Genomic DNA, 13,314 nt, shown 5'->3' with positions numbered 1-13,314 from the left:
GTGGGATCTAGCACCTTCACTTCTGTTGTTTCACGAGTGGCCATCCCTCCTTTGCTGCGGCTGCTTCACTCTCAGTCGGGGTTTTGGCATTGGCTAGCCCTGGATTCCTTATTTATTTATTTATTTATTACATTTTTATACCGCCCTTCTCCCGAAGGACTCAGGGCGGTGTACAGGGCACCAGTGCTCTGTAGATCTTTGGGACTACAACTCCCATTCCTTGGCATTCAGCATGCTGGTAGGGAATAAAGGATGCTTCTAGCAGACCCAAAGATAGCCAACACTGCTTCACAGGGCCCCGTCTTTCCAAATCTGATGAAGAGAGAGAGTTAGTTTGACCAGTTTTCCGTTCCCTTCCCTTCCCTTCCTCAGTAATCTATCCTAACCATCCAGAATCACTTTGAATAGTGAGATGGGTGGCTCGTATATTTAAGAAACAAACAAAAGTAAACCTTGAATGTCTACAGAAGGACCCTTATAAGATAGGAGGGGGAGGGAGAGAGTTGCCTTATTCTTCCTCAAGGCTTTTTCTCCCAGGATCCCTTGGTGGGTCCTGACGCCACGGGCTTAGATTGACACCTGTCCTTCCTCTCTCGCAGCCAGCAGGACGCCCAGGAATTCCTGCGCTTCCTTCTCGACGGGCTCCACAGTGAGGTGAACCGAGTTCTGGTCCGTCCAAAAGGCAACAATGACAACCTGGACCACCTACCGTGAGTCCCAGCAGAAGCAAAGCACCGGGATAAGGTTTTTTTTGGGGGGGGTGCTGGAGACAACTGGGCGCTGATGCCCCCGATCTGGTCTGGACTGAATGAGCTTCTGCTTGAGAAGGCCCATCTATGGGGCTGGGTCCCCAAAGGAAGATCAGGGTGACCCAGTTAGATGGAGAGCCAGTTTGGGTTCAAGCACAAGGTCAGAAGAAGACGCCCTCCTTCCCAGCAAATTGAGCAGAAGCCGGTCCGATCGTTAGACATAAAACAACGGCGGTGTTTCTGTTGCTTCTTCCGTTGTTTCCCCTCCGTCTAATGGCACAAATCATTCCTCCTGCGGAAAATTAGTTAAAAAAGGAAGGAAGCAAAGCATGAATAAAGATCTGTGGGAAATTTTAATTTAATTTAATTTAATTAAGTTTTCCCTGCTAACGAATACAGGTAGACCTCGACTTATGACCTCAATTAAACCCAAAATTTCTGTTGCTAAGCGAGACAGTTGTTAAATGGGTTTTGTCCCATTTTATGACCTCGCCACAGCTGTTAAGTGAATCCCAGCAGTTCTTAAGTGAGTAACACCGTTGTTAAGTGAATCTGTCTTCCCGCTGGGCTTTGCTTGTCAGAAGGTAGCCAAAGGGGATCACGTGATCCCGGGATGCTGCAACGGTTGTAAGTATGAACCAGTTGCCAAAGGTCCGAATTTTGATCACGTGACCCTGGGGATGCTGCAAAGGTCGTAAGTGTGAAAAACAGTCGTAAGTCCCTTTTTTTCAGGGCCGGTGTAACTTTGATCGGTCACTAAATGAAGCGTTGTAAGTCGAGAGTTACCTGAATGGCTTTCCTCTCTCCCAGAGCTCACTCTGAACCCCACGACCCACTAGCTTGGCAGGTGTAGTTGAAAAAGAGCAGGGACCTTGCAAAGGTCATAGCCAAGGGGGAGGACTACAAAGCCCATGGCCTTTGGGGCAGCCTCCCTCCAACCCAGAGGCTTCTGGGAGAATCATCCATGCTGATCTCAGCTGAGAAAACCTCCTCACCTTCTCTCTTGCGTGTCTCTGGCAGGGACGACGAGAAGGGCAGGCAGATGTGGATGAGATACCTAGCAAGAGAAGACAGCCGGATTGGGGGTGAGTATTTGGTGGAGCAGTTTCCCCCCCCCCAAAAAAAAGGAGTTTGGGGGGCTGCTGGACCCGAGGCAAAAGGTCCACCTCAACCGTGGCAGCTTTCAGAGGGGTGGACTTCCCCTTCCAGAATTCCACAGCCAGAATCCTTGACATCTTCACGGTGCCAAGGTTAAGAAAAACCGAATTAAGATGTACCATGGTTTGGCTAACTTTCTGGACCGAGACATCCAAGCGGACTTTGGACAGCACGTCCGGATTGTCTCAGAAAGGGGTCCGTGGTAGGAGAGGCGAGGGTCAAACCCCATTTCCAACTAGAGGGTCTCCCCACACCAGCCCCTCTGCCTCTTTCCTTCACCCACTCCTGGGAGTTTTCTGTCAGTTGAGCTGCTGGTCACACTGGAATAAGAAGGACTAGCAGCATCCGTTTTTTTTTAAACTGACAAAACGCACTGGGGGTGGTTCACAAAATTATCAGGAGAGTCTCAGCTACCCTTATCTGTAGACCTGTGTTACTCGACCCTGGCTAATTTAAGGCCAGTATGTGCTGCCTGGGAATTCTGGGAGTTGAAGTCCACATGTCTTAAAGTAGCCATGGTTGAGAAATATTGGCTTAGACTGACCTGGCCATCAACTGTGTCCTTTGCTGATTGTGGATTTCAAAGATGGTTAAATCTTCAGAAACACCCTAAGGAGCCTAATCAGCATAACTACCTCTTTAAAAACTGGCTTAAGGCATGGTTCCTTTTTGTTCAAGCTTGCCACTTTCTTTCAGCTTTGTTTCCTTTTAAAATTTGTATACCAGGTCGGGTGTGATCTTGATGTTCTCAGATCAAAGCCAGGAAAAGCAACTGTTCATTGAATTTGTTCACTGAACTGTTGATATTTATAGAACTCTTGACTAAATATTGTTAACAGAACTTATCCAATGTCATTTTGTAAAAACGTCCTTGAATATTTCAAAGCAACATTTCAATTGCAATGAAGTGTGGGTATTTTTTTTTAGTAATTAACCTGGCTATCAAATTTAGTATTTAGTATTTATTATATTTATATACCACCCTTCTCCCGAAGGACTCAGGGCGGTGAACAGGGCACATATAAAAATCCACTCAAATTACCTTTTTCTCTTTTTACTGTATTAATCTTCCTAATGCTGGACACCCCCCCACCCCCACCCCACCCCAATTTGACAAACTAAACTCATGCTAACTTTTTAGAAAAACATTTTGACCTTTCGGCTCAACTTTGTTCATTCAGTTCTAGGTTACCTGGTGATTCAAGGCCACACAAGAAGCTGTGTTAAATTTGTGGCTGCAATTAACATGTTTGCTTTCCAGCAACTAACCTGGCAACCCACCAGGTTGGGAATCAGCAGCCACAAAGTTCAAAGAGCATTTCACAATATCTGAAATTCCTCAGCTGATTTTGGAAGAACGTAAAACCGATCTCCACCACGCTTAGGTCTAGGCATGGGAAGAGAAGCCTCAAAAAGGCCTTGAGAAATCTGGAGTTGAGATCCAATCCCAGTCCAGACTTTGAAGCTTCTTTCTAAAACTTACATTAAAACACTGACTTCTGTTGCCACTGTTGCACATCACACCTATCCACGTAACTAGTCCATGGGTAACTCCTACGGAGAGAAACATCAGTGAACATCATTATCCTGGGCTTGCACAACAAATGAGGTCAAAAGCAAGTTGGCTGGTTTGTGACTAAGGGTATTGAGATAGCACAGCCATGAGATCAGATCCTCTGTTCTCGTTCTTGGATGACTTGAAGCATCTCTTCAAGGGTTCAGGCAGAAGAAGGTCCATCTTTTCCCTCCATACCATCTGCTTGGTCATCCATCTTTATATTCCCCATCTTCTCTTTCTTTAGATCTCTTTGTTGGGCAGCTGAAGAGTTCCTTGACCTGCAGTTCTTGCGGCTATTGCTCCACCGCCTTTGATCCCTTCTGGGACCTGTCCCTACCCATTGCCAAGGTAACCCTCCACGCCCTGGGGCTCCTATTTGACCCCCCACCCCATTTGACCCCCAGATCTGCCTCTTCTTGCATTGGGAACCTAACCTCTTGGACCTTGGTTTCTCTCTCTCTCTCTTTCTCTCTCTCTCTTTCTCCTCCTTCGGCAGAAAAGCTACGGCGAGGTGAATTTGATTGACTGCATGCGACTGTTCACCAAGGAAGACATTCTGGATGGAGACGAGAAACCCGTAAGTCCAGATGGGGAGGGGAGTGCAAAAAAACTCATCAGTCAGGTTTCTGCACCCAGTTCACGTCTCTTATTCCAAATATTTCTGAGCCCTCGATTTCAAAATCAGCCACTGGGTGGATTTTTTTTTTAAAAAAAATTCTGATTTGGAGTTTTGCACAAGGTGGTGAAGTTGATGATGCTTTTAAGAATCATAAAGTTGGAAGGAACCTTGGGGGTCTTCCAGTCCAACTTTGGAAGTACTTTCTTTGGTTTTGGAAAACCTTGTTGCAAGAGCTGGATCTACGTTTCGAGAGGAATGGGTTGGGAAACATCAGACAGGTCTACTCTTCTTCTTCACTGTTGCTTCGTGCGGTGGCTGTGTCAGCCTCTGACTCATGTGAAGCTTAACAGAACATAACAGAATAACGGAAGGGACCATGGAGGTCTTCTAGTCCACCCCCCTGCACAAGCAGGAGACTCTGTACCATTTTGGATGAATGGTTGCCCAATCTCTTCTGAAAAACCTCCAGGGATGAGGCACCAACAACTTTTGAAAGCAAATTGTTCCACTGGTTAATTGTTCTGACTGTCAGGAAATTCCTCCTTAGTTCCAGGTTGCTTCTCTCCTTGCTTAGTTTCCATCCGTTGCTTCTTCTGCCCTCAAATGCTTTGGAGGAGATAGCTTGACCGCCTCTTCTTTATAGCAGCTCCCCAAATATTGGAAGATTGATAAAATGTCACCCCTAGTTTATAATCTAAAAATAAGGGGTTTTCTTTGTGAAATCAAATTCGGCCCCACTGGTCTGCCACTGGCTGCCCTTGTGCTTATCCCGGCCCTTTCAGCTGATCTAGCCAATCCTTGCTACTCTTTTCCCCCAGCTGGTGCCACAGGTCCGATGTCTCTCTCACACACACAATCTCCAGTGGTCCTCCCCTAAACCCTGGTTGTTGTTTGTCCCTGCAGACGTGCTACCACTGCAAAGCGAGGACGAAATGCATGAAGAAATTCAGCATCCAGCGCTTCCCCAAGATCCTGGTTTTACGTATCCTTGCTTTTTACCAGAGGATGTGGCCCGACCGACTTATTTATTTATGAAATTTATTTGCCGTCCATCTCGTATCCAACCACTATGGGAGGGTACATGGCGAGGAGACCTCACCTGCACATGAGCAGTGATGTGACGGGTTTCTGTCAGCATCCGTCAGGTGCAGACAATTTTACTGGACCCAGAATCCAGCCGGTGGAGGACTTAGCTTGAACAGTCTATTATTTCAAGATCCTAGTCCTCTTGGGGTTGAGAAAGCTCCGGGTTTTGTTTTGTTTTTTCAGTGCAGTAGAATACAAAAGAAAAGTACAGCCTCAACTTTTTGCTTTCGACTTCTTGTAGTTAAGGCACCCAGCTAGAAAGCGGGAGTTCAAGTCCTGACTTAGCCATGAAAGCCAGCTGGATGACCTTGGGCCTGTCCTTCTCTCTCTCTCAGCCCAACCCACCTCACAGGGTGGTTGTCGTGGGGAAAATAGGAGGAGGACGTTGTGTTGGATATGTTTGCTGCCTTGAATAACAAAATAAAAAAATATATATAAATATAAATAAATAAATAAATAAATAAATAAATATCCTTCCATTGTGGGAACCGTTTTCCCCCCCACACCTCCTTTTTCCTTAATTCCTCACCCAGACCTGAAACGTTTCTCCGAATCCAGGATGCGATCCAGCAAACTCACCACTTTTGTCAATTTCCCGCTGAAGGATCTGGATCTACGGGAATTTGCCTCCCAGAGTTGCAGTGAGTATCTCTTGCAGGTTTTGGAAGAAGCAGCCAGGTTTTTGTGTGTGTGGGGGGGTGTCATCTAGGCCAGCAGCCCCCAACCTTTGGGGCACCAGAGACCACTTTCATGGAGGGAAGTTTTTCCACCAACCCGGGGGGATGTGTGGTGTCAAGCACTGCCTCATCCCACATGGGTGTGGATGGGGCTTTGCTCGCTTGCACAGACAAGCCTGGTCCGCAGCCCAGAGGTTGGGGACCCCTGATCTAGGCCCAGGCAGGGTGAGTAACTGAGGATAGACCTCTGAGTTTTCTTCCCCACAAGTCCAGTTAAACAAATGCACACAAACACAGCCTGGTTGTTTGATTCCACCCTCTGCCTGGAATGTTAAAGGAAACTCGAAGTGGGATTCACTTCCTTGACCTGTTCAGAAGGTCTTCATTTTGGAAAACGTTTGAAATGAGACCCCCGCAGGAGTGGATCCAGTCTGGGGGATCCATTTAGTTATTTGTTTATGTTACACATTTCTCAACCGGACAATTCCCTCCGAGAGGGGCTCTTGCACCATGAAACAATTTGTGGACAATACGTGTGCCACCATTTAAATCTAGTTTTCAGAATTGTTGGGGAAAAAAACTCTTAGGAAAAAACAAAGAAGTTGAGCGACCAGTTTTGAGGAAGGCTTACAAAACTTGTGTGAGAGCAGCAATGTTCCACCATGGTACCCTCTCCAGAACCACCATTGTGAGATGGGCAGCTGTGTTAATAATATAAAATAATAATGAGATAAAAATAAAGATTAAAAACTTCTCCCTCCGAAAATGTCCTGTTCGGAGCCAAGATTGTGATGAAGGGATTCTTTGGATTTTTTTCTTTATTTCATCTTTTTGCAAAAATCAGATCTTCCACGAACATTAAACCCCGCTAGCGATATTTGGGGAGTGCAATTGCACACCCGGTGTTGAACGAAAGTCTCACACGATGGCAATTTGGCTTCTTCACTTTTCAGATCACGCAATCTACAACCTCTACGCCATCTCCAACCACAGCGGGACCACGATGGGCGGCCACTACACAGCCTACTGCAAGAGTCCCGTCTCCGGAGAATGGCACGCCTTCAACGATTCACGGTAAGTGGGTGCCCGGTTTTTCCGTTCATGATCCCAACTCTTTCCCTAAGCAGGAGAGGTCATAAAATGGGGCAAACGTTCCTTGATAACCATCTTGCTCAGCCACAAAAATGTTGAGCTCAATTCTGGCTGTAAGTTGAGGACTGCATGTAGTTCTGTGTTTGTGTGTCATCATTCAGCCCAGAAAACAAATTCTCCCTTTCAAAAGGCAGAGTTTTAGTCCTCAAACTCTCTTACTAATCCTTTCCTTTCCTTTCTTTCCCTTCCTTCCATTTCTTTTCCTTCCATTTCCTTTCCTTTCCTTCCATTAATCAGTATAACGTTAAAATAGTCCTCATTTTACGACTGGTCGCTGAGAGACCATTTGGAATTACAGTGAGCCCAGAACAGGGATTTACAGCCCATAAAGTACTTCTGGCCGTCATAAAATGTGCCCCACACATGCACACTCCGTCTCATGACACCTGCGCTCGTCTTTGCGACCAGTCGCAGCATCCCACAGTCACGTGACCACGATTTGTGTGGGGGGTTGCCGATTTCCAGCCGAACCCCCCCCACACCCATTCCGAAGAATGGCTTCACTCTTACAATCAAAGCATTCCCTTAACAACCACAGTAATTTATTTAATGACCACCGGAAAAATTGCCCTTGAATCAGGTCCAGTCACATGGACGCCTCGACTTAGGAGCCCAGTGACATATGAGCAGAAATTGCTCCTAATTGTAGTCATAAGACAAGGATTATCTGCACTCCCCCTCTTTACCCCTTAGAGCTGGAGGGAGTGTGGGTCAGAACCAGCTAGAAATTAAAGGAGGCGTCTTTCCCTGCCAGTTTTCCTGACGTCTGTTCTTCATTTACACCCCACCCCGTCCCAGACGGGTCTACCCACCTCTTAATGCTGGTTTCGCTTTCTGTCCCTCCCGCAGCGTCACGCCGATATCCCTGGGCCACCTCCGCAGCAGCGACGCCTATCTCCTCTTCTACGAGCTGGCCAGCCCGTCTTCCCGCATGTAGCTTCCAGGTCACGCTCCCCGCCACCACGCAGGACCCTCCGGAAAGAAATCCTCGTAATCTCCCGGAGGAAGGAAGGCCGCCAGCCAAGCACCAGCTCGGGGAGGGTGGGGAGCGCGGAGACCCAGGACAGTGGTGAACGGAGGAATTTCTTTTCTAAGCTGGGTTTTTTTCCCCTTTTTTTCCTAAAAAACAAGCAAAAGCAAAAAAGAGAGAGAGAGAGAGAGAGAGAGAAAGAGAGGGAGGGAGAAAATGCTAATAAAGCGTTAACTAAAGTTGCCGGCCTTTAAGGGGACGCCTTTCTCCCCCGTCGGGGACTGAAGATGGAGAAAACCAGCGAGAAAACGCCGTCCTTGGTGGGCAGGTTCCATGCTAACTCTGTCGCTCCAAAAACGTTCTCAGGGGTGGTTTCCTATGTTTTCCACCCCTCCCTTTTCCTTCTCCCTTTCTCTCCTCCTCTGCGCACACTCCTCCTCTTTCACAATTTGGTGTGCCGTAAGCCACAAACAGCTGCTGCTCTTTTGTGGGGAGGGGGGGGCAGGAACCTGTGTCTCCCCCTGTGTTCCCGAGCTGAGCCACGGAGGTGCTTTCTCGGGCGCCACTTCATCCACGAAGTTGCAGAACTAGATGAGGCTTACCGGAATCCAATTTTGCATCTTAGATCCAGGCAAGGTGTGTCGGTTCCTGGACAGTTTTTGCACAACTCTTGCACGACCCTCTCCCAGGGGTTGCCAGGGGTTTCTCTGCAGGAACCGTGGACTTCAAGTCCTCTCTCTCTTCACGTCAGGTGGGGGCTGCTGTTGGCGTCCTTTTTTTCTTTCTTTTTTTACAAACTGGAAGCCTCTGTGGACAGACTTTATGGACTTTATTCACAAAAGCAGAGACTCGCTGGCTCACATTCTACCTGTTTCCTTGTCACGACTGTGCCTTAATGCCTCCGGACGAAAGACGCGATGCGTTTTCAGCGGAGATCCAAATGCCCTTCGAAAAAGGGACACGAGGGCACAGCCAGCAGAAATTTGACCCCTTTCCTCGGCTTTCTTCTCCGGCTGTCCCGACCCCGGCTTTGCCTCACTACACCATTCACACATGCAGATATTTCCCTCATTTGTCCTGGGACGGAGGCCATTCAGGAACGCTTTGGACCATTTGCACTGCCTTTCCGGAATGAGGATGGCTTTGGTTCGGTTTTCGTTTTGGTTCTCGTGGTGTGCACGCCGGGGAGTCGCCGAAACGCACCTCATGGGAGGTTTTTTTGAGCCAGTTTGGGACCGAAGGCCTTGGAGGGCCAGCTAACCAGCTTCATCCTCTTATTTATTCTCCATCCCATCCCGCATGGTCAGCCTTTCAGCCCACATTCGAAGCAGGAACTACTTGAAGCGCTGGGAGTTAAGAGGCACCCTTATGGTTTTGCAACCAGACAACATTCGTTGGGTAGAAATCCCCCTCCCCTGTTTTATTTCCTTCTTTTTTTTATCCCTTCCCCCCTCGCAAAGCTCTGGGAAAGCACCAAGCCGACTTCAAATGACAGCCGCCCCAGTTTTGAATCAAGCAGAGCATCGAGGTCAGTTTTAGTGGGCATCGCGGTTTGCAGCCCAAGGGATGCCGCTCGACTCCTTTCTGCCAATCTCACAGCCTTTCCCTCCCCCCCCCACCTTGCCTATTTCACTCCATTTCAAGCGGGCGGATGCTCAGGACCCCGAGGGGAAGGCAGAAGGGGCAACCCAGATGTCCATGGTCCTGCTAGCACAGCCTTTCTCACAGTGTTACTATTTTGCTTGGTTTGGGACGGGGTAGTTTTGTTTTGTTTGTGTTTGCGTTTTTGGTTGATCAGTTTGGACTGAACAGCTTGTTTACTGTGTAAGCAAGGCTGGGGGAGGGATTGGGGTCACTCAGGAAGGAGGCTTGTACAGAAATAAAATTGTAACTTGATGAACACCCACTGCGTTTGTGCACAAGTGTCTGTAAATGGCGGGCGAGAAATCTTTTCTGAGGGGAAGGGCGGGCTGTGCGATAAGAAGCCCCCCCAGCCTCCGATGAGCTGTGGGCTTTTGACTCCTGCTGGATTGGCCACGGTCAGTGGGGTGGGCATCTGGATGGTGGACCCAGTGCCTTTTCTCGGAAGGAGGAGGGCTTGGCTGGCAGACCTCAGGATTCCTTCGGGTGTTGGACACAACAGATGCAGGCTCTGCTTCTGCAGGAAAGGTTGAAGGACGCTGCTGTCTGTTCACAGGCACGAGGGTGTTACACGACGGGGCGGGGCGGCTCACTTGGCTCAAATATGAATTGAATACTTTATTGGAGCAAGTGTGATTAGACACACAAGGAAAGTAAGCAAAGAGAGAAGCAACCTGGAAATAAGGAGAAACTTCCTGACAGTGAGAACAATTAACCAGTGGAACAACCTGCCTCCAGAAGCCATGAATGCTCCTACACTGGAAGTTTTTAAGAAGAGACCGGACAGCCATTTCTCCGAAATGGTATAGGGTTTCCTGCCTGAGCAGGGGGTTGGACTAGATGATCTCCAAGGTCTCTTCCAACTTTTTATTATTGTTATTGTTATTATCATCATCATCATCTCTGGCGCAGAAGCTCTCCGTGTACATGCAAAACAGCAGAGTAATAATGTAATCATAAAATGAAACCAATAAGAGAAGGCAAAAGAACAAAAGAGAAGGATAACAGTAATACAGCCATACTACATGAGTAAATAACCTTAGACATAAGGCAGTACTGTGGGAATTGGGTGTTCAGCAGAGTGAAGGCACAAGGGAAGAAAACGGTCTAGTTGTTTTGGCACGCAGTGTGCCCTGTAGCGCCATCCCATAGCAGAAGAGAGGAGCCAGCAGCTTTTGATGCTCTGGGACACGGGGAGGGGATGGGCGTGTGTGCTCCAAAATGCATCTTCCATTTTTGCACAGTGGGGAAAAAGAGTGTGATGGTATTGAGGTAGTCCTTGACATACAACTATTCCTTGAGTGAATATTCAAAGTAACAGCGGCACTGAAAAAGAAAAACGTGTGACCTTTGCAAGCATCCTCATGGTCACATGATCAAAATTCAGAAGCCGGGCAACTGGTTCATGACTTAAGAGGGTTGCGGCGTCCCAGGGTCACACGATCCCCTTTTGTGACCTCCTGACAAAGCCAACAGGGAAGCCAAAAACACTTAAGAACCGTGTGTCTAATTATGATCTGCAGCGATCCACTTAACAGCTGTGGCAACAAAGGTCGTAAAATGGGGCAACGTTCACTTGACTATCTTGCTTAGCAATGGAAATTACGGACTCAGGTGTGATCATAGATCGGGGCCCATCTGTGAGCCTGTTCGTTGCTGTGTGGTGTTATATGATCTCCGGAGAAAGTGACTTCGTACATTTCTTAAGGGTTGGGCTAGCCCAGGAGTAGGCAACCTCGGCTCTTTGATGACTCGTGGACTTCAACTCCCAGAATTCCTCAGCCAGCCAGGAATTCTGGGAGTTGAAGTCCACAAGTCATGAAAGAGCCCAGGTTGCCTACCCCTGGGCTAGTCAAAGCCGAAGCGAGGCTGGATCGTCTTCGTCACCTGCAGCTTGGCTCGCTGATACGAGCTAGGCGTTTTCACCTTTCCTGGAACTCGCCTGATCCTTCCCAGCGGGACACCCGGGCTGAGTTAATTGCCTCTCCGGCTTACAAAAGGCAGACTAACCTCGGTGGCAAGATTAGGAAGGCAAATGCAGCCAAGGGTGCGGATTAATCATTGAAAAACAAACTTGGGTGCCCGTAAGGAGCCGGCGTTCTTTCCCAAGCAATTGAGCAGGCAGACAATGACCTCTTTGTCCCCAGCCTTCAGGAACAGGCCAGAAAGGTTTTGCAATCACTCTACGGGCTGCTTGGAATGCGCGTCTCTTAGCAACATGCCCGGTCCTGTGGAAAGGACGGCACTGCCAATGCCAGTCTGACGCAACCGTAAGGAAGAGAGGTCTGGCATCCAGGAAGGATGGGGAGTCCTCGACCTACGACGAAAACTGGGACCAGAATTTCTACTGCTGAGCCAGGTGGCCGTTCAGGGAGGTGCACCCAATTTTACAACCATTTTTGCCAGGGTTGTTAAGCAAATCACGGCAGGCGTTGTGGATCACAGGATCGGTTCAGTGACTCTGGCTTCTCCCATTGTTTGTTTTTTTTCCTTGTTGGAAGCTGGCTGGGAAGATCACAAATGGTGACCCCAGGATGCTGTAACGGTCAGAAATACATGCCGCTGTCCAGTGCCTGAATTATGATCACATGACTGTGGGCATACAGGTAGTCCTCGACTTAACAGCAGTTCATTTAGTGACTGTTCAAAGTTGTAACCGCTCTGAAAAAAAGTGACATGACCATTTTTCACACAACTGTTGCAGCATCCCCATGGTCACGTAATTAATGATTATAACTATGATCATTCTATGACCTATCACTTTGTTGTTTGTTTATACACTGAGAGCTATTCTATTCTATTCTATTCTATTCTATTCTATTCTATTCTATTCTGTTCTGTTCTGTTCTGTTCTGTTCTGTTCTGTTCTGTTCTGTTCTGTTCTGTTCTATTCTTTCAGTTTGAAGGACTTGGCCACCCTTTGTTGTTTGTAGGATCCTTCGTGATAACTGCACTATATTTAGCAGGAATCTATCCTGCACAAAAATGCAACTATCTTTCACCACCACTTCTGTAGCATCCCACCCAAGATTGGGAAATATATATAAATATATGCCCCTTTGGGGAGACATTTGCTTGTTCAGATGCCCCGGTCCAGCTGGGCAGCGCTGTGTCTTTAAGAGCACCGTAGCCCATGCCAGGGCCTCTGACCTGGTGGAGTCCTCAGCTGAGTTGGATTAAGGCGGTGGGGCGCCTGGTGACTTTCATGCTTGCGCATTCTTTCATTTCCTAGCAGCTTAACAAGTCCCTTTTCCCAAACTCTGCTGGCCAGGGATGGGCTGTGGTCTTGAAAGCAAGATCTAGGGCCAGTTGGTTGAATCAACCCATCAACCTCTCTGGGAAGGGGAAAAAAATCCATCAATTTGAGGCTCCATCTTGCCCTTTGGACATCTTTCAGCAAGGAGAAGAACTTCTGGTCCATGCGGTGAAGGTCAGAAGTTTCCTGGAAGATCTGCCACTGAAGAAAGCCAGATGCCACAGGAGGGGGGGACATGTGGCAGCCCCAGACAGGCAGGGATCCTGTCCACATATCCCCCAACCTCCTTCTTGGCAATGAAGGACTTCACCAAGGTCATCTGTCACCCGGAGGCACAGAATCAAAACCAGGTATGCACAGACCAGCTGCTTTGATGATGCTTTGAGCTCTACATCACCATCCAACGGGGATCGGGGATGTCCACTGTCCATCCCTTGTGTGTTGAATG

The 13,314-nt window shown here is 48.1% G+C and overlaps 1 protein-coding gene across 2 annotated transcripts in view; it reads left to right on the top strand.

Annotated features, from left to right (window-relative positions):
- Nucleotides 1-9,875, top strand: part of USP2 (ubiquitin specific peptidase 2) — a gene marked incomplete at its 5' end in the record, with an annotated part of 42,518 nt that extends 32,643 nt beyond the window's left edge. For both annotated transcript variants that reach the window (XM_081333633.1, XM_081333634.1), the window contains 8 exons: nucleotides 600-710; nucleotides 1,770-1,834; nucleotides 3,710-3,813; nucleotides 3,962-4,042; nucleotides 4,988-5,066; nucleotides 5,704-5,811; nucleotides 6,801-6,921; nucleotides 7,849-9,875. In XM_081333633.1, coding sequence (XP_081189759.1) covers nucleotides 600-710; nucleotides 1,770-1,834; nucleotides 3,710-3,813; nucleotides 3,962-4,042; nucleotides 4,988-5,066; nucleotides 5,704-5,811; nucleotides 6,801-6,921; nucleotides 7,849-7,936 — 757 coding nt within the window. In that variant the 3' untranslated portion in view covers nucleotides 7,937-9,875. The remainder of the gene's footprint in view (nucleotides 1-599; nucleotides 711-1,769; nucleotides 1,835-3,709; nucleotides 3,814-3,961; nucleotides 4,043-4,987; nucleotides 5,067-5,703; nucleotides 5,812-6,800; nucleotides 6,922-7,848) is intronic.
- Nucleotides 9,876-13,314: the final 3,439 nt, after the last annotated feature.

The sequence above is a fragment of the Vipera berus genome (assembly GCF_964194415.1).
Source record: "Vipera berus genome assembly, chromosome: 8".
NCBI classification, from domain to species: domain Eukaryota; kingdom Metazoa; phylum Chordata; class Lepidosauria; order Squamata; family Viperidae; genus Vipera; species Vipera berus.
This window is presented reverse-complemented; position numbering and strand designations above follow the sequence as displayed.